This window comes from Garra rufa, chromosome 1 (assembly GCF_049309525.1).
Source record: "Garra rufa chromosome 1, GarRuf1.0, whole genome shotgun sequence".
NCBI lineage: Eukaryota > Metazoa > Chordata > Actinopteri > Cypriniformes > Cyprinidae > Garra > Garra rufa.
In genome coordinates this window covers 38119678-38146785 of record NC_133361.1, presented here as the reverse complement: position 1 = coordinate 38146785, position 27108 = coordinate 38119678, and the positions used below count along the sequence as shown (strand labels likewise).

At 38.0% G+C, this 27108-nt stretch overlaps 1 protein-coding gene across 1 annotated transcript in view; it reads right to left on the bottom strand.

Annotated features, from left to right (window-relative positions):
- Positions 1 to 330: 330 nt before the first annotated feature.
- The window catches only part of cacna1aa (calcium channel, voltage-dependent, P/Q type, alpha 1A subunit, a), a 137578-nt gene continuing 110800 nt past the window's right edge, over positions 331 to 27108 (bottom strand). Inside the window, exons 43-49 of the mRNA XM_073839715.1 lie at positions 22194 to 22303; positions 19629 to 19764; positions 17356 to 17469; positions 12179 to 12220; positions 8361 to 8562; positions 8004 to 8248; positions 331 to 5991 (exon numbers count right to left, since the gene is read on the bottom strand). Of these exons, the coding sequence (XP_073695816.1) occupies positions 5371 to 5991; positions 8004 to 8248; positions 8361 to 8562; positions 12179 to 12220; positions 17356 to 17469; positions 19629 to 19764; positions 22194 to 22303 (1470 nt within the window). The 3' untranslated portion in view covers positions 331 to 5370. The remainder of the gene's footprint in view (positions 5992 to 8003; positions 8249 to 8360; positions 8563 to 12178; positions 12221 to 17355; positions 17470 to 19628; positions 19765 to 22193; positions 22304 to 27108) is intronic.

The following is a 27108-nucleotide window of genomic DNA, read 5'->3' as shown; positions in this document are numbered from 1 at the left end:
TGTACATATTGGTGCTTTTCAAATATTTGCCAACAGCGTGGGTGTGTAACTGATAACAGCTGCACCATAAATGGAAAGTGTTAAATCCCACTCAGAGCACTTTCTTCCGACCATACTCGATTTAAGCAAGCCACTTGACCTCTGAAACTCTAGAGGTGTCCTATGACTACTCCTGTGGTCTGTGTGTCAGATAAGGCTGAAACATGCTCTGTGTACTCCCAACCATGCCCCGTTTTGCCAAATCCACATTCTTTTGGAATTGTGAAAGAATCAGAAACTTAAAACCAAATAGTTGCGCACACTCCGGGTCTGAATCAAAAACAGCAAGGATTTTCTTCTTGACTCTTTTATTTCTTTTTTTGTGTGACAGTAGTCATATTGACGTGCCCTGAACATAGTGTTGAAGTGTCTCTCCTTCTAGTTGGCAGAAAAAAACAGCTAGAAACAGAAAGAAATAAACAACTTCCAAATTGCATCAAAGTGATTTTCCTCCACAGAATATGCTGTTATTTTTTTTGTTTGTTTGTTTTAAAAAATAGAGCATAAAGGAATATATTACTTTAAAAAAGATTGATCTGTACTCGTGTGTGTTTTTCTACAAAACATTTCAGTTTTTTTTTATTCCTGCAGTTGACTTATCAAACGCTGTGGCATGCACATTGCACATGCAGTTCTCGAGGTAAATGCTTCTCTACATTTTTTTTTCTGACAAAAACTTGCTTTTTTTAGTTTCTTCTTTTTACAGTGTGACTCCCACATCGGCATTGTATTTTTAATCGTTTTGCCAAACATGAACTAAGGTTGTTAGTAGTGATTAATTATTATGACAGACAATGAGGGATGTCAATGTCCTATCCAGACTAACGCTTTTTCTCTTTTCTCTCACAGCCACGCGCACAGCAAGAAGTCGAGAGAACATCGTGCATGCAAATGAGGATGGCTGAAAATAATTCGCATGGTGAATTTTGTCAAACACAGCTTCGTGGACCTGATCACAAACATAGACACACACAGTTCACAAACAGAGACACATCATTTCCTTGACGCATCTTGTACTCAAAACAGGTTGGTATTGCATATATAGATACTCTCCGTAGAAAAACTAAAGCCTGTTGTGGATAAACGAAACCAAGAGACGACTTCACTGCAAACGATAGTGGGATGTGCGCTCTAAATAACGGTGAATAAGGCACTGATTAATCTCAGTAATACATTCCTAAGAATGCAGTTCTCAAAGAAACGATGACAACAAAAACGAATCATGCTCCACTAGCAAGGGGAGACGTGAAACTTGGATCCTGTATCTAGTGTTTACATCCTCAAGGACAATATACTCACCGGTTAAAGAAGAGAGCCTCAAACTTACCAATTTGACCAGTAATGCTACATACAGGACTTACTCAAGTGGGATTGTGCGTGAGAATATGTTAGTAAATGCTACATACATCGTCTAATTTGCACATGCTGCAAAGTTGGACACGTTCGGCAGCGCGTCTGTGTATGCCGAGTCATTCCACAGAAGATTCTGCCTCGTAAAGAAGACTGACATGGCGATGGTAATATGGGCCGAAAAGACACAAAGATTAGTGGGACACAAGAGACAAGTTTTGGCAGAAAAGGCCCGGTCGTTGTTTCACCCATGCAATTTGATTGGCTGTGTTACATGTTCCTGTGCAGTTTGATTGGCTGTGTTACATTTCCTGAACACAGAACGGTGCACCATCGGTGACAGACACATAGCACTACTCTCAGTGTACAGGTCATTGACATAAACATGGAACAGAAAAAGGTTAGACTGACAGAGCCAGAACCACTGGCTGCAGAACAATGTGGATCACAGCGCCATCTGCTGACCCAGTAGAGGTAGTGGAGCTCAGTTACCCTCTCACCGTTTACTTACACATTAAAATGTCTTGAGGATTTTTTAGGTTCGTTTAAAGCAGTGGCTCTCAACCTTTTTCAAACATAGGTGTGAGGAAGAGATACTCCAGATTTTTGTTTTGAATATTTTAAATGCTGATTTATTCTGTAATTCAGTTTTGTGATAATTTAGACATTAGTGTTGGGGTAACGCATTAGTAACGCTTATGAGTTACGTAATCAGATAACTTTTTTCAAGTAACTAGGAAAGTAACGCAGTACTTTTTAATTTGCAAGAAAATATCGGAGTTACTTTTTCAAATAAGTAATGCCAGTTACTTTCTGCTTTGTATTATTTATTTGCTGTTTATTGATTGAAACCTCTCCTGTCCCCATGTTAAGAGAAATTCGGAGTAAGATGTTACTTTAGATCTAGAATAAATGTGAACATGCATTAATTCATCTCTCTCTCTCAAAAAAAAAAAAGTTTCGGTATTCCCTAAAACGAATAATAAAAACTCAGAATATGACGCAAACCTGCAAAAAGTAAAAAATATATGTGACAAATACAGTTATCCTTTATGTATTTAATCCTATTTTATTAACCAGTGTCTTAGCTGCTGGCCTTCGATGATCCAATTCAAGCACACTAATAAGCAAAAATGACTCGGGATGAACATTTATTGTTCTTTTTTTTAATTACTGAAAGTGTTGAACTTTCTGCTGTTCTACTGTATAGATGTGAATTTACTTTTTACTCTTAGTTTTTATATTAAAAACAAACAAGCAAGCCCTGCCCAGATAAAAAAAAAAAAAAAAAGTAATGCAAAAATGTTACTTTCCATAAAAAGTAACAAAGTAACGTAATTCGTTACTTTTTTGAGGGAGTAACTCAATATTGTAATGCAAGTAGCTTTCCCCAACACTTTTGGGCATAGGCGGAGCGTGTGTAAGGCTCATGTTACACCGTAATTCCTTTTCGGCCTTTTTTAAAGAGTGTTGCGCATTAAACTAATCAAACACGATTCTGTTGAGCCAAGAAATGCAATGGCCAATCAGAAGCGTCATCGCTGAACTCATCAGTTTTGTTGAGTGCGCCTAACTCTTGAATTCTCTCAACATAAACAAAACGCAAATGTACGTACAATGTAAGTAAGAGATTCATTTCACAGCGTAGAGAGCTTTAGTGATTATAATGATAAATTTGTCTTTTTGAGAGTGCTTACACTTGCGATAGCTAATGTTGCTTTCTGTATATAATTTATTCGCTGTTTGAATAACCGTGGCAATGAAACGTTATAATTATCTATTTCTAATGTTTTTATTAAATTGTAATCACGTTAAATACAGATTCAGTCCCATTCAAAATATTTTATTAGCATACATGACACCCATGCCTGGATCTTTCCTAAAAAAAACTTTATGATGTTTGTAGTTAATAGATTTGTCTGTTTTTAACCTTACCCTGGAGTTGGTTCACCCTCCGCCTATGAGTTTAGACTATTTTAACTGTATTATTAATCATTCGGGATTTTTTGCTGAGGCCCCAGGTTGAGAACCACTGGTTTAAATGTATGAAAAATCATTCTAAACAGATAATTATAAAAATAAATAAAATAAATCCTTTTAAAGATAGATTCTTAATGAGAAAAAAATAAATGCAAGAATTTTATGCCAACCTAATTAATCTCTGTTTACTTAGCTAATATCTAAATGCTCTTTTAAGATGTATATAACATGTTTATATCACTATGGTCGATAACTAGCTCTTCCTCTACTTTCTTTTTTTTTTCTCCTTCTTGATAAGAAGTGTTCACAGTTACAGAGACTCGAGATCAGATGCATGCTTCGAACTGTCATTAACGCTCAATGATATGGCTGAGAAAGTGTTTCCATGGAAACATCCGAAGTCGTCGTGCTGAAGGTCAGATGGGTTTCTGTCATGGCCCGTAATGGATCACTATCACAGAGCTCCACACACCATCTACACAAAACTCACATGAAAACAAGTATGGCAATACAAAGAGCAGCTGAGTCAAATACAAAAACAGGTAGAAAACGAAATCCAAAGCATCATCGTCATCATCATCTTCATCACCATCAAATACGCTATCATCTTTATACACACATTGTCATTATCAACATGAAATCATATGTAAAGATGGAGACGTTCTCTCTCTCTCTTATTCTCCCCCTCAACTCTCTTTGTCTCTGCTTTTACCCTGGAAGACTGGAAGAGCATGTTTACGACGGGGAAAAGAATTTGAATTTATGTGCTACTACATCTGCATTTTTGTGCAAGTGAGCAAATCATCTATACATTGATAGAGGAATGTAAATAAAAGGTTATAAAATGTTAAGCTTAAAAATAATTGTGCTATTCATTTGTGTTTTTTGATTCGCAATCATTATTGAATGGTATTTGGCACCAAATCTCATATAAAACGTTGCGAACCTCTCTCTGGTCGCCCGTTTGCTAGTTCTAAATTAGTAATGGCTTCTTCTCCCCTTTCCTCCTTCAGGAGAAAGGGATCTCAGAGAGTCGCGAGAGAGAGAGGGAGGGTGCTGATGGGAGAGAGAGAGAACGTCACGGACATGACAAAAGAGCCAAGGAATTGATCCCCCCTCCCTGTTTTTATCCAAAGTTTCTTTATGTACTTTTTTTTTTAAACTTGTTTTTTGTTTTTTTTTTCAATCATGCAGGATTTCCAAGGGATTTATTTTCTGGGAGTTCAAACAAAGCTGGGCAGTGCAACAGAAGATTCAAACTCCAATGTTTCCAATGAGAAGCAGAAGACGAAGCCGTAGAAGAAGAAAGAGTGAGGAGCTTTTCATTTTTTTCTCTCTCTCTATTATTATTATTTTTCTTATTTTTTGTTTGTGATTCTTCTTGCTTGCGTTTGGGGGTCTGAAGTGCAGGGTGGGCTTTTCTATTTTAGTTCAGGTGAGTTCACCTCTGCCCATCTCCATCTCCCACCCACACGGCGAACGCCTCCCCCTCACTGGGATAAGTATTAACAGTAAACACAGATGATAAAACTCATCGATATTTCCCAGCATCTGGACTGATTTTTGCAATAAACGAATCTCCAGTGATCCACCTTCTTTTTTTCTTTTAAAACGAGTGCTAAAGAGTTCCTAGCGTCTCATTTCTGGAGGGACTGCGTGAAATGTCCTGGGAAAAAGAGTTCAGACATTCCTCCTCCTTATCAAAACATTTTTGTATTCTTCAGAAAAAAGGCTAAGAACAGGATATTTGTAAGTTTTCGTATTCACTGTCAGCGGTCCGTCGCTTGCAGGGAAACACTCGGCAGCAGAGGAATCGGAAAAGAAACGAGAAATAGAAAGAAACGAATCATGCCTTGATTTCCCCTGTGGACATTCAGCGCACTGCCTAGTGTTTCCCCGGCTAATCCAGTGAGAGCATTGTTTCACCGTGAGCCGGCGCTCCGCGTGGCGGCAGTCCGTTCCAGAGAGCGCGGAAGGACTCACCCCTCCCCGTCCCAGAGGCTAGCACCAGTCATCCTCATCAGTCTCACTGTAGGGTTCATGGAGGCCCTTCCTGGGCCCTCTGGGATGAGGAGGCTTATGAGTTCCCGAGTGGGCGGGGGTGTGGTGGTGGGGAGAGGGCGAGGACGAACGGTAGCCGTTCGGCATGCGCCGCGGATGTGGCTGGCCCTGAGGGGGGGTGCTGTGGCGGGAAGTCCTGGGGGAATGTGGGTGCGGGTTGCCCTGCACAGGGCTTTGCTCGTAGGACGGAGGCTCGTGGTGATTAAACTCGTAGTCTTGGTCATCGTAGAAACCGTCGCCCTCCACGCTCTCCGTTGGGCCGGGGCCCCAGTGCGCGTGACGGCCGGAGCGAGGAGAGCCGTGGTGGGGAGGCGACGGGTGGTGGTGAGGGGGAAGCGGGGGCTCGGGGCCTGTCGGGCTGAACCGACGGGAGGTCGGGGTGGGGAGTCGGTTCTGCTGGCCCGGAGGGGGGGTGCCGCCAATGGGCTTACGGACCACGGGAGAGTAGGTGACATGGGGTCGGGGCGTAGCGGGGGTTTGGGGTAGCTGACGCCGGCCGCGGCGGGGCGTGCTGGTCCCAGAGGTGGAGGGGACTGGACTGCCGCTTACTGAACTACTGCCCTACATGAAAATGGAACAAGGCAAATAAAACAGAACCACAAAATTAACCACACAACAAGAAGAAAGACAGTAGGAGATGACACATACACCGCAGTCAGAGAGGAAAGAGCGCAGTCATGAGAGAGAGAGAAACAGAGATACACGAATGACAGACATTGCAAAGCAGTAGAGCAAAGCGACCGATGCAAACAGCCATAAAAGAAACGACCAAACGTAAAGCAACATATCACAGGGAAAAGAGAGGACACAAGAAAGAAAAAACAACAGAAAGAATTGAATTCTGTTGCAACTTTGAAAACAACTTGATGAATTTTGGTTTTGACAAATCTAGGCTAGGTGTTAATACAATTTAAAGGGATGGTTCACCTAAAAATGAAAATTCTGTCAGTAATTACTCACTCTAATGTCATTCCAAACCTGTAAGACCTTCTGCATAGACAGCAATGCAACTATCACGTTCAAGGCCCAGAAAGGTATTAAGAATATCGTTAAAAAAAAAGAAAAAATCAGCAGCACAACACCCATGCGTCGTGGTACTCTCCTGAACGTGCATCGAAGACTGACATGGAAGAGAAGAAATTGTTGAATGAAGTCACTATTTTTGTTTTCTTCGTGTACAAAAAGGATTCCCATACCTTTATAAAATTAAGGTTGAAACCCTGATGTCACATAGACTATTTTGTCAATGTCCTTACTATTTTTCTGGGCCTTGAACGTGTCAGTTGTGTTGCTGTCTATGCAAGGTCAGAAAGCTCACGGATTGCATCAAAAATATCTTCATTTGTGTTCTGAAGATGAACGAAGGTCTTACAGTTTGGAACAACAAGAGGGTGATTAATTAATGACAGAATTTTCATTTTGGGGTGAACTATCCCTTTAAGCTGAAATAGAATTAATTTACACTGGTCACATTATTCCTGGTCTTGACTGTCACAATATTGTTGGAAATAATATTGTTACAATATAAATAAACAGCATAAAATGACTATGGCAGGTATAAAACGTTCGATCATTTAAGTTAAACATCCTGTTTTAATACAAGAAACAGATGGGTTCTTTGCAAAAATCATTTCACTCAATCAGTATTTTAGTCATGTTTTTCAGTAAGCATCCTTAAAACAAGATTTACTTGAGAAGCAACAAAAATCGTACTAACCCCAAACTTTTTGAATGGTTAATTACTTACATTTAAAAACATTTACTTAATTGTTTATTTTCTGGTCTTTTCTAACAATGTTTAAAGGGATAGTTCACCCCAAAATAAAAATTACCCCATGATTTACTCTCCCCCTTAAGCCATCCTAGGTATTTATGACTTTCTTCTTTCAGACGAATCTAATCAGTGTTATTTTAAATAATGTCCTGGCTCTTCCAAACTTTGTAATGGCAGTGAATGGGTGTTAATATTCAATAGGAGGATTTCAATATAAGTCAAGAGGAGACTGGTTTTACTTTTGATAAACAAAAGAAAACTTTGCTTTCCTTGCTCCTGTAAACAAAATGTGGTTCTCGTGAAACTAGCACATTTTCGGTTAGAGATTATGTTTATAAAGTTTTAAAAATGGATATTTTTCTCACAAAATGCCACGATTTGATTCAGAAGGCCTTTCCTAAACCCCCGGCGTGGTGTGGATCACTTTTTATGATAGATGGATGCACTTTATTTGACTTTAAAAAATCAACACCCATTCACTGCCATTATAAAGCTGGGATGAGCCGAGACATTTTTAATACAACTCTGATTGTATTCATCTGATTTTTGGGTGAACTATCCCTTTTAACTAATGTTTACTCTTAAAATAAAATGCAATTTGCTAATAAGAACAATAAACCTAATGAAATTATGATTCTATGAGTAAGTTTAACTTTTTTTAATTGATGTTTGGATAATTTTACCGAACAACAGTGAAGGCAAAATGACTGATACAGGAAATGATTTTTGTCAGTGCTGTAGAAATGTTCAACTGTGATGTGTATTATAAGCACATGTTCATTATGAATGAATCGCCCACCTGTCTGTGAGTCAGGCACTCTCTGCCCTCACTCGGGGAGCGGGACCAGCGGTGGTCTCTCTCTCTAGACTGTCTGTGGCCGTAGTCCCCTCGTTCTCTCTCATGTCCGTAGTGCTCCTTATCTAGAGAACCGTGGTGGTGATGGTGATGATGGTGGTGCTTGCGGTCTTTGGCCCGGCCTCGGTCCCTCTCCTTGGATGGCAAGTCTCCTGACTGTGTGGTGGTGCTGAGGTCAGTGCCAAGACCTGCTAGGCCACAGCCAAACAGAGGAAATAGGGCATTACTATTAGCTCTCCTATTCTCTGAAGCACACACAATGCCATCAATAACATTATTTGACATGTTTTTGTCTCTGACCTGTGTCAGCATCAGTGTAGCGGCTCAGGGAGCGCTCTGATGCACGGTGACTGCGGTCTCGGTGGCGATGTCCATGTCTATGACCCTCTTCTGGGATTACCCTGTCCATGGCGTAGTCATCACCCCGCATTGAACGGCCTTGACGCCCGTGCCCCAAAGATGAAGCCGAACGCTTCATCGGACTGTTATCGGTGATGGTCTGCTGAGAGAGCCGGCACAGGAGAGACAGAGAGAAAGAGGTAGGGAGAGAAAAGAAAAGGGAGCGAAGGAAGAGAGAGGAGTCTGTTTATTGGAAATTAATGGGTCTGGAAGATTTGAGAAGGGAACTTCATGTCCGTAGTATTTCGTAAAGGCAGGCAGATGGTCGTATGAATGTACGGTCCTGTTTACTCCTGGTATTAACATCTGTCTTGGGTAATCCCATCATCCTGTTTCCACAAAAATATTATGTAACACAACTGTTTTCAACATTGATAATTACGAGAAATGTTTCTTAAGGAGCAATCTACTATTAGATGCTTTTGATTCTCAAGTAAACGTATCTACTTTCAAACATTAAGGATGTTTGGATATTTAACTAGAAAACGAGACAAGCACCCCGCTTACATCTGCATCAAGTGCTGATAATTTTGGCCCAATCATATGTTAATACCAGGTGTAAATGGGGTTTTTGATGACTTAAATCAGGTATGTTTAATTCTGTAGGTCTGGGAGTTGGTGTGGTTTGATTGTGTATGACCTGATGGACACATTCAGCCAATACCAGCGAACAAATAAAGAAATTCACCATGCAGAATCCGAGTAGAAGAGAAAGATATGTAAAAAAGAGAGAGAAACTGAAGGATAGTTGCAATAAGTCGTGCCTTACATGCATCCAGAATCTATAAAAAGGAAAAAAAAAAATATATTCATCCGTGAATACACATCCGAGTTCAACATTTGAGAGAAGGACATTTCTTCAGCAGACCTCTCACAGTCATGCACACCACAAAGAAAGAGAAAAGAAAGAGGCCTAGCCAGGCTTCAGATAGGATGTATGGGGCAGCAGCACCAGATAAATGGTCCAGGAAGAGGGACGTGCAGAGTGGGTGGTGGTTTGCAGTGGATCAAACCCTGTACCCTTGGCACACATTGGACTTTTGGTGCTGCTTCACTATCAAACCCTTTCAACACTGACACTTAGAGGCATGGATGCAGCATTGCATACAGTAGACTAGTATACTATACCATGTATACTATGTATGTAGGTGTACCTCAATAACACATTCAACCCTTCCTTAAAAAATGTAAAATAAATAAATAAATAAAATAACAATAAAAAACATGCCCCAGAAAGTCTCTTTTCCCCCTTCGACCCACTGAATACCATAAAATCTCTGCACGTCTCTGCTCACCAACACAGTCACACACACACACACACACACACACACACACACACACACACACACACACACACACACACACACAGCACAGATAATTGCACACTTAAACATTGTGGACAAATATGCACACAAAAACATAAAACACGCACATGAACAGACAGCACACAATGAGTGTTGCAAAGCCCACAGATAGCAGATATTCGCCTGATCTCATGACGAAAATGTACCTGTGGGAACTTTTTCACAAGATGCGAAATACATTCCGCTATGTACGTTTCGTGACATATTCGATGTGAAATGTCAACTGAGTGGCGGTAAAAGAGTGTTCGTTTTTTCCCCGAAACAGATAAACGTACATATGGTATGTTTTATGTGATGTTGTGATGTTCACAGTTCTGGCTTAAAATGTTGATTGAATATGCTCTGTGATGTTTTAAAATAAGGTACCATCTGCACTACACCTAAACCTACCTAATAGTATGAACAAAAGTGAATGTGATGTAAAACCGCAATTGCAAGCATGCTGTTTTATCTTGTTTTTTTGATCTCTCATCTTTCAGCTTTTTCATCATGAGTCATGTTTCTTGACAGAATTCGTACCCAAGGATTCCGCATCCTGAGTTCAATTCCGTGCCGGCTGAGCTAGAAAGCAAGCTTGTTATGTCCGGAAAGCAAAACATATGGAGCTGTAATCATAACTGTGTACGAAATCGTAACAATTGCTCGCTGTTTTACCACTTCTAGTGTTCATTTCTGCTGGAAACTGCAATGAAATGTATTTATTGGTACGTATTTCGTGTCTTACGAAAACTTTCTCTCAGGTATGTTTTCGTCATGAAATCAGGTAGGCAGATATACATCAAGAGGAGGCAGACAAGGAATTGTCTGTACTGTGCAGATAATAATGCCCCAGTATTATTATTCTTTCACACATAGTCTTTACTGGTAAATTACCGCTAAGAGATCATGTTAGAACAGGATCTTTTTAAAAAATACCCATAAATTCGTTCTGGCAATTTACCGGTATGAGAAGCTGTAACATTACCAGTAATGTGCTGAACACATACCGGTATAAGCATGTCCAAATTAAGAATGCACTGACGCAAGACGTCTACTCTTGGCCAATCATAACATTCTGATTAAGATGATGCATTTACTTCACTACAGTGCTACTTTAACACTTTTGACACAGGTTGTTTTTATGTCTGCTGGTTGAAGCGACCACAATAATGTGATATTTAGCTGCTGGAATGCAAATTTTACCAGGAGAGCCGTACCAAAAAAATTTGTATTTTATCCCCGGAATGCAAATTTTATTTTCCTGCCCCAGAAAAGTGATTAGGCTAGTTTTGAGCTAGGAATTGGTTGGATTTTGTTGTGAAAACCTGGCAACCTTGTACTTTGATTTGTAGTCGTCTAAATAGGTGGTCTCCAGGCCAAAAGCAGCTGAATGTGACTATGACAGTCTGTAATGTAAACTATTACAGAAGGTTCAAACACTCACTGATGCTCCAGAAGGAAAGATTATGCATTAAGAATCAGGGGTGTAAACTTTTGAACAGAATGAAGATGTGTCTTTTTTATTTTTATTTTGCATAAATATCATATATTTTCATTTAGTACTGCCCTTCAGAAGCTACAGAATATATTTACATGTTTACCAGCAGACAAAATAAGTTCATTTTACCCCGATCTTCAAATTCAAAAAGTTTTCACGCCCTTGCTCTTAATGCATGGTTTTTCCTTCTGGAGCATCAGTGAGTGTTTGAACATTCTGTAATAGTTGCATGTGAGTCCCTCAGTTGTCCTCAGTGTGAAAAGATGGATCTCAAAATCATACAGTTATTGTTGGAAAGTGTTCAAATACACAAAAATGCTGAAAAACCAAAGAATTTGTGGGACATGAAGGATTTTTCTGAAGAATAGCAGGCAGTTTAACTGTTCAGGACAAACAAGAGACTCATGAACAACTATCACTAAACAACAACAACAAAAAAAAAACAGCTATTGCAACAACAACGCAGTATTAAGAATCAAGTGTATGTAAACTTTTGAACGGGGTCATTTTTATAAATTCAGCTATTATTTTCTTATGTGGACTCTATGTAAACGGCTTTTATGTGAAATATCTTATTCAGGTCAGTACTAAATAAAAATAACATGCATTTTGTATGATCCCTCTTAATTTAGTAAAATAATTAACATTTTGCAGATTCTGCAAGGTGTATGTAAACTTTTGACTGTATGTATGTAAACTGCATATAGTCAAAAGGCCAATAAAACGCATACTCCAATATTGAAAAATGTCAAGTATTTTTTTTCCCTGAGACATTCAAGCACAAATTGTGATTTCCTGAGAATGATCCAGAGACAGATGCCAGAGTCCAACAGAGAGCGATATAGAAAGTAATAATGAACGAGAAAAGCCGCACATACAGTGAGATTATCTCCCCGGTGCCGTCCTTTCCTCCGTGGCTGCTGAACAGCCATTTTCACACAAACACAAAACACGCCACAAATATGTCCACACAAATACACACATAGAAAGCACATAGGGCCGCATTTACACAAGACAAAGCACATTAACAGTGGGTGACCCCAGGCATGACAGAGAAGGAGAGAGAAAGAGAGATTGCACTCAAAAGAAGACAAAGTTGAGAGGGGGTTTCGTGCAGGAGTAAATGAGTATGGGGAGGACAAAAACAGAGTGAAAGAAAGGAGGAAATAAGGAGAGAGAAAGAGATAAAAATAAAGAGAGAGAAGAGAGACACAGAGAACCTGGTTAGACACAGAAGCAGTGGAGACGGAAAAAGACACTTACCACAGCAGCACACACACTGAGGACCAGAAGCAGTGTTAGAGACACATCACAGTACACCACACAAAATGATACGGTGAGGAACAGTACAGTGATCACGAGACACAGTGGCCAAAAAGAGGTATACTACTACAACACTGCGCACACATACAGTACAAATAGCCAACACCAACAAAACTCTTGTACTTGGTTTCTAAAATGGATGTAAATCACTCATACTCTAGTACGTTTAGTGTTGCGCAAGTACAACACATACACTACCATTCAAAAGTCTGGGGTCAGAAATTTTTTTCTTAAATATAAATGAAAGATTTTATATATTATATATTAATTTATTTTTATGATTTTGTTTCTTGTGGAGTGCCTCAAGGATCTGTTCTTGGCCCAACATATATATATATATATATATATATTTTTTTTTTTTTTTTTTCAACATTAAAAGGCATATCCTCTATAAACTAACATTTCTCTTCAGAATTTTCTCGGTTACAAACATTAATATACTACATGACCCAAAGTATATAGACATCTGAACATTATGTCACAAATGAGTGTCATTTGTGCTGCTATACCATCGTCAGAAAGATTTTTTAATGTTTCTAAAGTCTCTAATGCTCACCAAGGCTGCATGTATTTTACCAAAACAGTTAAATTAGTAATATTTATATTTTAAAATGTAATTTATTCCTATGATGGCAACGCTCAATTTTCAGCAGTCACATGATCCTTCAGTAATCATTCTGAAGTAATATGCTGATTTGCTGCTTAATTATTATTGGTGCACAATTATTATATTGGTCATCAGTTCTTTTTACAATTAATGTTGAAAACAGTTTTTGCTGCTAAACATTTTTGTCAAAACAATTTCTTCCAGGATTCTTTGATAAATAGGATGTTTGAAAGAACAATATATTTGACATAGAAATGTTTTGTGACATTAGGAAACTTCCTTATTGTCACTATTGATTCATTTACTCCATCCTTAAATAACACAATTTTAAAATTATATCCACCTTATTTTTGCCGTAAGAGCAAAAGAACTACATTTTATGGGTCTGGCTTCCGATCGAATCCACGTCCAGCTATTTTACCTGTACAAACAGCTCTTTTTGCTGCCTGATATTGCAAACTGGTGTGTCTTACTATATTATTTTAATGTATTATCTTAATTATGAACACACTGGTTTGTAGTGCAAACAGTTTTACAGTTTACTGCACGTTGTTATTCTTCTCTTTATTTCCCTACAGTGGCTAATGAACCGGAAGTCTTGCCCATATGCGTACTTCCGCGTTGAAGAATAAGGTGGATAGAAAAAAATTTACTGACCTCAAACCTTTAAACGGTACTGTACATACATAGACTTGGGAGACATTAACACGCACACAAACACATGCTCACACAAATCCACATCTCAGAACCAACTCCCAAGTCATTGCTTGCTTCAGCCTCAAATTTCACTGAGCTATATGACCCTGAATGAAACGCTATTCAAACTTGGGCAAAATAGAATAAAAACTAAAATAGAAAGGAAGCAGTAAAACTGAGCTGTAAATACAGTTAAAAACAGAACTTGATTCTTTATAGTAAAGACAATGTGAGAACACTGGTTAACTTCTTTACTGAGGGAGGAAGTCAAGAGTTAGCCAAACCCAAAATGAAAATAAGAGAAGGAGAGAAGGAAAGACATATTCACAGAAAATTCATGGAGACAGCATGAGAAGAGAATTTATTCAGAAAAAAAGGAAGCAAACCCAACCCTGCTTTTCTAATCTGTCAGCTCCTCAACTCCCACAGCATCATGGGATAGCAAAGTGTGCACTTGTTATGAATTTCAGAATCCCAGCAGATGCAGTATGTCATCTGGGAATTGTGTTTAATGAATACAGAGCATCCAGATGTCCTGTTCGTGTGACATACTGCTTTTTGTATAATGTGTAGTAGGGAAGTGTATATTAGGGTCTGTATGAATGAAGGGGAGGAGGCTATTTGAAGGCCAGTGGTGAGAAACATGAAATAATAATAATAATAATAATAATAATAATAATAATAATAAAAACACTTAAATTACACCCTATACCCTGTTCTAGGCCTGCATCAAATATGCATTATAAGTAATGAGGGTGCATGTTGTAATATGTTAGATATCAAATATCTAGACAATTATACTAAGATAGTGTTTGAATGCAAAAAATGTATTCTTGAATACATCACATATATTCAAACACATATTCTGATAATTACAAATACTTAAAATGCATATTTATGACAGGTATGCTGATGAAAGTATTTAATACTGACTAATCAAGCTTTGTTTCTTGTGGAGTGCCTCAAGGATCTATTATGGGGCCAACTTTCTTTTTATGTGCAACATTAAAAGGCACATTTATAAACTAACGCACTTCTTCAGAAATTTCTATATTACAAACATTAAAGTATTAGTTCACTTCCAAAATACAAAAAAATCCTGATAATTTAATCCAAGATTTTCATGTCTTTCTTTCTTCAGTTGAAAATAATTTTTTTTTTTTTTGAGGAAAACATTCCAGGATTTTCCTCCATATAGTGGACTTCAGTAGGAGCCAATGGGATGAAGGTCCAAATTGCAGTTTTAATGCAGCTTCAAAGGGCTCTACACGATCTCAGCCGAGGAATAAGGGTCTTATCTAGCAAAGTGTTCGGTCATTTTCTAAAAAAATAAAAAATTTATATACTTTTTTTTTTTTTTTACCACAAATGCCCTTCTTGCACTAGATCTGTGATGCGTCTCCACTAGGGATGAGCGGTATGGGATTATAAATATATCACAATAATTTCTGGTATTTATTGCAATAACAATATCACTGACGAAACAAATGCATCACAGAAATAATAGCACTGTCGATGCTCCAGGAAATCCCTCATATTGACAAGGTACGCAGTTATTGCTGTAGCTGAATAAAGCGCAGAGAGAGACATTTTAATTGAGGAAACCTGAAGACAATAAACATACGACTGCAACAATGTGTGACCCTGGACCACAAAACCAGTCATAAGGGTTGATTTTTTTTGGAAACTGAGATTTATGCTGAATGAACAAGCTTTCCATTGATGTACAGTTTGTTAGGATATGACAATATTTGGCTGAGATATAATTATTTGAAAATCTGAAATCTGTGGGTGCAAAAATTCGAAATAAGTTCTTAGTTCTTAGAAATTTACAAAATATCTTCATGGAACATGAAGATGAACATTTTGGCATAAAAGAACAATTATTTTGACACATACAATAATTTTGACTCATACCATTTTTTTTAATACATTTAATAAATTCATACATTTTTGGCTATTGCTACAAATAAACTCATGCTACTTAAGACTGGTTTTGTGGTCCACAGACACATACATGTTTTATCTGTGTTCTTCAAGCAATCCTGGGTATTTTTATAAGGATAAAGTATATTTATAATGCAATGCTAATCGACATAGCCTTAGTCGCTGTATATAATACTATAAAATAGTGTGATTTCTGCCTCATTCTGTGATATGAAACCACATCTGATCAAAAAAGTTTATCCAAACACTCGACTTATGTTATTAAGTCCATTAAGTCAATAAATGATATCTTTGTTGGACAACAGGTTTGTAAACAGGCTCGTATACAGTGCCTTTATTATTCATACCCCTTCATTTTTTTTCACATTTTGCTATGTTGCTGCCTTATGTTAAACTACTTTAAATTATTTTTTTCCCACATCAATCTACACTCCCTACTCTATAATGGCAAAGCAAAAAATAGGTTTTTATCATTTGTGCAAATGTATTAAAAATAAAAAACTGAAAAGATCCCGTTGCATAAGTATTCATACCCTTTTCTGGGACCCTCGAAATTTAGCTCATATTGCTTCTAGATGTTACTACACTTCGAGTGGAGTTAAACTGTGGCAAATTCCTGTCTGCCAGCCCCCATCCCAGCTGACAGAGCTTGAGAGGTGAAAAGGTGAGGCAAAGAATGGCAGATAATTGCCAAATGCAGATGTGCAAAGCTTGTCACATCATACCCAAAAAGACTTGAGGCTGTAAAGGTGCTTGATTACATAATGTGTGAGGTTGAGCTAGTGCAAGATGAGCATTTGTGGGTAGATTTTTTTAGAAAATGGCCATTGTTTCATACTAGATAAGACCCTTATTCCCCGGCTGGGATTGTGTAGGGCCCTTTGAAGCTGCAGTGAAACTGCAATTTGGACCTTCAACCCGTTGATCCCCATTGATCCCAAATCCTGGAATGATTTCCTCAAAAACCTTAATTTCTTTTCGACTGTAGAAAGAAAGATATGAACATCTTGGATGACATGTGGGTGAGTATATTATAAGGAAATTTTCATTTTGGAAGTGAACTAATCCTTTAATATGCTACATGGGACAAGTATATAGACACCTGATCATATGTCCCTAATGAAAATGTAATTCATGCTGCTTGACCTTCTAACACATTCCAGCTCAACAGACTGCATGGCTGTATACGTGACTTACTGCACCATTTAGCCATCTAATACCATTATGACTTAGCGATTTAACATTATTGACTTGTTTGTGTAATTCACCCTCACGCTTGCCCATACAGGACATCTATCCACTGCAGAAGCTATAATCGTTTCGCTTTACTTTATCTGGTCAATGGGCACATTTGTTTAATGCAACGGCAGCAATGGAAAGTGGGTTGTTTGGAGGGTCAGGAAAGGAAAGACAGATGTAAAAAGGGGGTAGGAGAAAAGGAAGGGGAGGAAACATGAAGGAATGACAGGATGAGGCGCTCACTTGATTGTCTGCTGGGAGTCGAGGCATGGAAGCAGCCCTGCCATGGCCTTCCATCGGCAGATAGTGCTCAGTGTCCGAGTACCCGTCCCGCCCCATCTCTCTCATCTCTACTGTCTGCAGAAACAGAGGGAGACCATGCATGACTGCCCAGGGACAGCAGGCAAGAGCGAATGCCAAGGGCCTGAGAGACAGGCCTAAGCACAGTGGATGGAAGGAGGACATCTCCACCTTCATCTCTCCCTTCACCCTGTGGGGAGATGCAAGAGTAGCAGGACAGTCCTGCCCCAGCCTCTGTTCTATACGTCACTGCTGTTCTGATGTTGTTAAGCTGGGTAAATATATGCAGGGCTTCAACTACAGGATCACTGAGAGAATATAAGGAGATGCTGGTATGGTTTTTTGAACAAAAGAAGTCTCTTCTGCTCACCAAGCCTGCATTTATTTGATCCGAAATACAGCAAAAGCAGTAATATTGTGAAATATTTTTAGTATGTGAAATAGCTGCTTTCTATTTGAATATATTTTAAAATGTAATTTATACCTGTGATCAAAGCTAAATTTTCAGCATCATTACTCCAGTCTTCAGTGTCACACGATTCTTCATAAATCATTCTAATATGCTGATTTAATATGATTAGAAAGATCCAAAGATCAGCATTTATCTGAAATGAAAAGCACTTGTAACATTATACCAATTAAAAGCTTGTAGTCAGTATAATTTAAGATATTATAGAAATTAATATTTTTCTTGCGCAAGGATGCTTTAAATTGATCAAAAGTTATGAAAAAGACATTTATAATGTTACAAAGATCTCTATTTCAGATAAATGCTGTTCTTCTGAACTTTCTATTCATGAAAACCTGAAGTTCTACTCAGCTGTTTTTAACATCATAATAATAATTTTTATTTTATTTTTATTTATTTTTTGAGCAGCAAATTTAGAATACTGAAATAATTTCTGAAGGATCATGTGACTGGAGTAATGATGCTAAAAATTCAGCTTTGAAATCACAATAAATTACGTTTTAAAATATATTCAAATAAAAAAACAGTTATTTTAAATAGTAAAAATATGTCAACATTTGACTGTTGTTGCTGTACTTTGGACCAAATAAATGCAGGCTTGGTGAGCAGAAGAGACTTCTTTAAAAAAACTAAAATCTTAGTTCAAAAACTTTTGACCGGTAGTGTAGATTTTTTAAGATTTTTTCCAGTAAATAGTAACTTTAACCTTGTAAAAACCCCACTCCTCATTCACTGTCAATATGTTGTAATGAGCGTCCGGTATATTCTTTAAAAAAATCACTGAAAAAAGAAAGTCATATGAGCTTTGATTGACAGGTTGATTAAATAATGTCATTTTTAATTTTTCAGTTACATTTTTAGGAGAACTATGCTTTTAAGCTTTTGCAATAAAAAAAAATCTGTTCTTACTAAACAATACTATCTTACTGTTTCTCACGTTCATCTGCTCACAAAAGTAAGATTTTTTCTTCGCTTATGTTGCCTTCCACGTTGATAAGATTTGGATAAAAGCAACTACTGTTCTTGTCGTGAATTACATAAATAGTTGAGCTGGGCAGGAGTGTCTCACCTCCTTACAGTACAATGGCACTTAAGACTGCGGAAGGGTTTAAACATCCTTCCCAGACAGCCGAATATGGATGCATATATTCAATGACATGAGCTTCACCGTACAAAGCAGACATGTGAGAGTAATAAAAGAATATAAACGGTAACAGAAGGACACACAGACTGAAGGGAAATATAAGAAAGAGAATAAGAGTGTGGAAGATAGTCCACCGAATTCAGTTTTCGCTCAGCAACAGAGAAGGGGCTTTGTTGCTGTCTGCCAATGAGATGCACATGGATGAGGGATAGACAGACCAGCCATTCAGGGTTATGAAAACAAACCGCTCCAGTGGACACCCTCCACAAAAGACTGGGAATTTCTGATTTGCTGTCTTATAAAGGCAGAGAAAACATTATTGATCCACTGAGACGTCCATGAACGTTCTAACAAATATTATCATGCTGTGAGGGGAGTTATATTCATAACTTATGAAATAGTGACTCTCATATCACAAAATATTGTTTTATCGCATACAGTAGTGTGTGGGAACAATCTCACTTTTATTGCTGTACTACCATACTAATCTGGTAATGTTTGAGGTTAAGAGTACAGCCATGCACCAAGTAATTTTCACAAGTTCAAGCATTTACATAAGGACTGACTGAAAAGTGTAAATGAGATTAGACAGGCTCTGTGTACCTGAGATTGTCTGCGGTTATCTGGGTTGTCATCTGGGTGTTGGCCTTCAGGACTCCAGCTTCCGGCTTTCTGAGACATCTCTTGGGCTCGCGCCGTCACCCATGATTGGCTCTCCGGGATCCTTTCATCAACAGGCCTGACAACACATCCACATTTAGTCAGATTACAAGATCTTTACGGTCCCTGAAGGGCTCATGGCTCTGGTTTGTCAATCACTGTGGTTTAGATGATCTTTCTCATTAGATATCCAGGGAAAATGGTGCACAGTGGTCTGATTTGGTCAGCTTTGTTACCATTAACAAATAGTAATGAAAATGTTTGTTAACATTAGCAATTTCATTCATAGAGGGTTTGCACTTTCGTCACGGTTTGGTCAGTTACCCGGATACACGGCCATACTGGCGATACTCAACAACAGCATGGATTGCAGTTAATGTACTACTGAATACATTGTTCTGTCAATTTATATTGTCTAAACCACAATTGTGTGGAAGCTGCTAAATTTTGCCAAGTAAGAAGTATGTGGTAAAGATAAATATGTGCAGTATCAATTAAGATACTAGCCTAATATTTCCCCTACCTGACCGGAAATGATAAGAACAAACACGAATGTTGTCAAGATTCTTGGTTCAGTTTGGACAACCACAAAAGCCTTTTGTACCTCAGTTTTTTTGCACTCTTCTCTTTGATTTGATAGCTTTTGGCAGTCTATAGTACTCCAAATGTATTTCCCAGTCCGACCGATTAGTACAGTCCAAAACATGACAATAATTGACCATTTTCAGCAGCAATAATCATCAAAAAATGCAAGTTTCTTTTGGTTCAGTGGCATAGTTTACATTCAGTGTCGTGAAAACCCTCTATACTGAATTTTACACTATAAACCTATATACTGTAAGAGAGACTAGGAAGGAAATGTTATGCGATCTAGGAAAACCCAACACATGATGAAATTTGAACTTTTTTAAGTTTTGATACCATATGAAAGCTGTGCCCTTTCCAAAACTGTTATTATTTTGTCCATAGCTTGAACGTAACAAAAGTTATGGCTGTCGTAAGTTGGCTGATAGCTATGATTTTCAGGAATTGAATTTTGAGACAAACTAGTTTAAATTTAGACTTTTTGAGGTTTTACTTTCACTTCACGGGTTTAACGAGAGCTGTCTGTTAAATTCAGGAGTGATAATACTGCATCATTACACAAACAGACTAACGTTGTTTATCATGGGCATAGTCTCTGAACTTTTGATCAGCCCTTGTATGTTTAGATAGCACGAATAGTGTACCTTGTAGTTTACATTTAGGCCCCGTTTACACGAAGGGAAAACGCAGATATTTCCCTGCGGTTTGGCCTCTCATTTACACGAAAACCCCGTTTTTATCACAGAAAACGATTATTTCTAAAAACTCCGGCCAAAGTGGATAAATTTGAAAACGCCGTTTTCGCGTTGTAGTGTGGACTGTGAAAACGGAGGCTTTTGAAAACGATGACGCATATTTAGTCATGTGACGCATATTGTACCAATAGATATATGTTTACACCAGTAATTGTGCCTGTGCTTTTCACTGTCACACAGCTGCTAAAGAGATTTACCTTTTACACTCTTCAAATTACAGTCCTAAAATGATGACAGAAAATTTACTTTTGCTGTCCTGAAAAAACATGACGACAGCTGCTTTTTCAGATAAAATATGAATGAGCGCGATATAGACGCGTCAGTGGAGGATGAGATATTTCCGTAAATTATCCCGCCAGAAGAATTGCGTGAAAACTTATTATGTCTGTATAATTTTGGAGGCTTTACGCATGCGCAGTAAGGTGAATTTGATGTTTTTCTACGTTTCAGTGTGGATGAGAAACTTTTGGAAAACGCTTGGAAACGCTAGTGTGGACGGAGAGCGTTTTAAAATGAAAACTCCGTTTTCAAATGTATCCGGATTAATGTAAACGTAGCCTTAGAAAAGCGAGCGCAGCACAACTGTTTGCGCATGTAACATATTGTCATCGGACTCCTCCTCTTTAGTAACTTCATCATCCGATCCTGATCCGATCTCTGAATGTGAAATCGCCCATTATTACATCGTTTAGGGCACTGACAGATTGAGTGGATTGAAACGTTTAAGTGAGCAGCTACAGTACTTCAGACTGTGTTGTTGTGCTCCACCATCTCACGATATAAAAAAATAAAACTTTGCGTGCCATAGTTTACACATGACTTGTGGGAAATGTGCATCAATACATCTTTATTAAATATGTTCCATGGTTTATGCTGATAGATTAACTGTTTTTGAGGTGTTCAGAGAAAGCACCACTGCAGCGTGTTCGTAACATAAGAGAAAGACACAGAAAGTCATTTTTGCTTGCTTCGATAAATCGCTATTTTTTTTCTGTACTAAACAAGTGAATTTTGCCAAGATGTTATAGAATTAAATGACAACCTAATTTTGATTAAAAAAAAAAAAATTGACATTCAACCTATTTTTTTTTATTTCCTGAAAATGTCCCAGCAGGACATCCGAGGGGTTTTCCCAGATCGCATCACAAATTGAGAGGGTGCTACTCACAGATGATTTGCAGGGTGCTGTTGTGTTTCGGGTAGGCCGGTGACTCCCTGTCCCACATCCTGGCTTGGAGACGGCGGCTCCAGGCGCTGAAACATTAATGGCGTTCGATTCTGTGTAAGATACAACATGGCCTACAGCTGGTATCAGGCAAGCTGATGGGAAAATGGGGTTGGGGAAAGATATGGGATGCAGAGCATCCCATGTGCGAATGGGGAGGGAATCCAGCAGCGGTCAGTCAGGAGGCATTCCAGGAGCATTATGGGTAAATGGGTATCCTGTGAGTTGTTTTGCCTGAAATCTGCCGATGGTACCATGCTGAGAATTCATTTACTTTCACTGTCCCAGTAAATGAAGAGTTTATGTAAACAACTAGCTGCTAAAAAGTGGTGATAAATCTTGGTGTCATTCAGTAGATTGGGATGTTTCTTAGCTATAAGTTAATCTGTATGCTAGTGTACATCTAAACAGACAAAATTCAGTTTTAGCAGATAATTTTAAAAGTTTAGGGTCAGTAAGATTTTTTTTTAAATGTATTCTTTTATTCAATAGGGTCACATGAAATGCATCAAAAGTGACAGTAAAGACATTCTATTTATCAAAGAATCCTGGAGAAAAAACCCATGGTTTTAACTCTTATTCTTTATCTCTTTTCAACATTAATAATATTAAGAAATGTTTTTTGAGCAGCAATTCAGCATATTAGAATGATTTATAAAGGATAATGTGACACTGAAGACTGGAGTAATGATGCTGAAAATTCAGCTTCATCGTCACAGGAATAAATTATATTTTAAAATGTAATAAAACGGAAAACAGCTATTTAACATTGTAAAAATATTTCACAATATTACTATTTTTACTTTATATTTATTGGCAAATACAAGCAGCCGTTGTAATCATAAGAGGCCTCTTTTAAAAACATTTTTAAAAATCATACTGACTCCAAACACTTAAAATTTAGGGTCTGTGTCTTTGAGAAAACAGATCAAAAATATTGATGTCTCCTCCTGCAACACATATTTTTGTCCAATCGAATGCTTTCTAGTAGGAGAATATCCCACTCCCAAATCCCACCACCAAAATGAGTAGAAAGTCGCAAATCATAGCTGTAATTTACAGTAACTACAGCCAATATGCTATTTAAGATAGAACAAGCCTTCTGATTATGTATCACCCAGATGTACGACTACTAAGTTTTTGGTGTGAATCCGACCCATAAAGAAGACAATTGGTACCACCAGCTAAAAATGACACCTTGAGATTTGGAAAATGAAGGAAGAAGAAAAAACAAATCAACCTAACCAGTGAGAAACACAAAATGCATGTAGCATGTAAAGGCAGGTTTCATACTAAAATCTCATGAGAGGAAGTAATAGTTGATAAAAGAATGAGAGCTGATAAAAGAAAAGGAGTCATCTGTGAACAACATGCACAGATCGAGCTTGTTTACTTAACGCTATCTAATGGATGAATTAGGAGACTGTATGAGAAAAAGCTTAGCAAGTTCAATGGTATCTGCAAAAACTGCTACATCCACTTGAAACATCATGGTTACCACTAACATTGTACAGGCCAGCTACATGTCCACAAAATTGTGTTTGACTTTCACGTGGATGTAGTTGTGGATCACACAAGAACAAAACAGTATAAAATGCAGATCAGGCCCATGTTGCATTACACTCTACTATTCATACTATTCGTCGTCTATAAAAACACCTTTTTTTACTGTGTTTGACTGCTAAAATAATAACTCAAACAATGATGTTGTATACTCTTTCTGTAACCAAAAACATAGTAACTGCTAATATTCAATAGTCATTGACCCCCTAGGATTCAATTACAGCAGGACACACACTGTTCTGTTATTCAGCAGAAAGAATGAATGGACATAATTAAAACAACCCATCGGACATACTGAAATGTTAAACCACCCACTCCAAGTGACTTCATAAAATGAGGAATTAAGTCAGTTAGTCAATAAGTTTGCCAATTAATTATTAATCTAGAGGTTTATGTGGAAGAGAGTAATCATGCAATGCAGTACTTTACAGATTGTAAAATCCTTTTAAGGGGCAACCTCTTACAAGACTTCCCAGGTTTATTCTATTTCCTTCACTTCTTGGAAGGATGCCACAAATGTCACCGATGTGATTTAAGTCACAAAATCCTTAGATTATGATTGTAAATCCTGTTTTCTAAGAAAGATAAATTGTAAAATGAGATTTGCCCTTCCCTTTATTAAAATCCGTCGGCATGTATAGTTTTTACTAATTTAGGAGATTAAACTAAATGTTTCTGAACTCACAATTCAGTTAGGAAATGACTGCACTTGGAAGAAATCAAATATTTTACTGAATATTTTACTCGTTGAGTTCTACTGAAGAAACAAAGTCACCTAGATCTTGGATGCCTGGGGTAAGCAGATAAACATCAAATTTTCAAAGGAACCAGGTAAATCTATTGGACTACTAAGAAAGTTATCACTTACAATCCCAAAATGCAAAGGGCAAGGCAAATGCATTGTTAAAGGGGTCATGAACTGCCTTTTTTATTATGTTGTACTGTTCTCTGAGGTACACTTATAATGTTATCAAGATTTTTACATCAAAAACATCATCATTTAAAAGTAATAGGCTATTCTCTGTCCTGTTTTGATCCCCCTCATCTAAACCCTCTGTTTGAATAGGCGTAGACTCGAAAGTAAATGCCCACTGCTATGATTGGCTAATAGTTGTGTATGTTTGACAGCCTACATCCTTCACAGATGGACGCATAAATACTCAGTACATATTAATGATCTGTAATAACAGACAAAGCAATAGTGACCACATAATAAAAACAGTTGCTCACACTTGCGTGGTGTGGCATTACTGTTAGATCCTATAAAATCGGCACAGCATCGTCTTTTAGTTTTAAAGCAACACTAAGTAACTTTTCCTTCAATGCTCCCTCTACAGGTTAGAAGCGGAATTGTCCATTACCGCTGTCGTAAATAATTTAGCCTACCGTCGTGTCACATGCACGTTATTTGTTTGAAAGGCTATCCAGGACCGGCTTTGGAAATAACGATGTCCAGTGACAAGGTAGAGTATGTTGTATGACTTTATAAAAGTATGAAAACCTTTTGTGAAGCCTGCAGTGAAGCAAGTCGCATTTGTAGTCTCATTTGAACTACAAAACCGCGACCCGACGACCCAAACTTACATAGTGCTGTTATGGCTGATAGAGGGTCGCAAAGCGAATACGAAAGTGCCGTTTCACCCTGTTATGAGTTGATGAACCACTGACATGAGTTCGGAAACATTATTTTAAGGTAAAAAACAGTTACTTAGTGGGGCTTTAATCTTTCTAAAAGTCCAGCGTCAAATTGTGTCTTGTTTGTAAACGAATACACGGTAAAATTAAGTGAACAAAAGACCAAGTTCTTACTGAAGCGGTCTGGAACTTCATAAAAAATAATTTAGGGATTTGAAAGAAGGCAATGCAAAGACTGTTTTTCCACATCTTGGCACTACACAGCGTCTTCTCTTATGAGCCATCTTTATTATTTTGTTTCAACGTAGACGTGTGTTTGCCCCTCTCATTATTTCCAATACATGTGTGAAGGGCTGAACAGGCAGAGATGTAGAAGCTAGTGTTGATCTTCTTCTGTGAAGGTGCTGTTTAGCCACACAGTTACATCATAATGTAGCACATTCCACAACCTGTCGTTTTGACAGACTGGCTTCAATAAAAGCTGTTTTTAGACTAACGAAAAAGTTCTGAAACGTAGATGTTTTTATAGTACAATGACCTCTTATATGTCAAACGATCACAGGAATTTTGATTTCTCAGTTCATGACCCCTTCAAATTTGATATGGAGGAACAGATTATTCTCAGATTCCACATGAACTGTGACAAGCTGTAAGAACACAACACATTTACAGTTGTTCCTCATCTTAAGGTGAGTTGTTGTTTTGCCCTTCTCAATAGCTTCATATCCACTGGCATGTAACTTGCTCACTATCTAAGATACAAGTGTGTTTTTATAATGGTAAAAATTAGGGATGCACGATATGAAAAATTCTAACCGATACCGATAGCCGATAATTAAGTCCTTCTTTTGGCCGATGCCGATACCGATACCGATAACCAATACATTCATATTTTTATATGATAATTTTGTGCACAGAGGAGAATACAAAATCTAAGATAAACTAATGAAATGTATATTATATATCTGGGTCTAACAATCATAGCAAACAGTCCTGACTCTTCAAAAATGTTTTTTTTTTTTTGTGTAAGGCACCACAATTCTAAATAAAATAAAATGCTTTGACATTTTGTCAACCTGGAAAAAATGAAAAGTGCATCATGGAGTAAAGTCAGATGTCCAAATGTCTGTGGTAAAGCTTACATGCAGTCCATTCTTATTGATCATATTATGAATGTGTGCAGCAGCCAAATCGTACAAGGCGGGGAATAAAACATCAGAATCGAAATAAAAACGTCTCAACTCTTCAGAATACTGCAAGCGCAACGCAGGTCATGTGACATGAACCAACCAATCAGCTTCATCCTTTCCCTTAATAACACTGAAAGCACTGGCAAGGTGGGGAAACAGCTTATCAAAGCTGTACAGGAATAAACATTTTTAAATAAATTTGATAACAGAGCTACTGCAAGCGATTTTAATGCTGAAAATCTATTTATTCTTTGCTGAAACTACCGCGTCTTTATGGAGAGCGCATGTCATGGCTGCTTAGCAACGGCAGACGCCACTGGAGCTCAAACTACAGAGCAGTTTGGCAAAGACTTTGGGTTTTCGGAAAGAAAGAGAAGGCGGCGCTTCAGCGTTTTCCACACGTTTTAGGCGCGACATGTGAACGGCCCCTAAAACAGATTCACCGCGATGACGACCTCTGAAGTGAGATA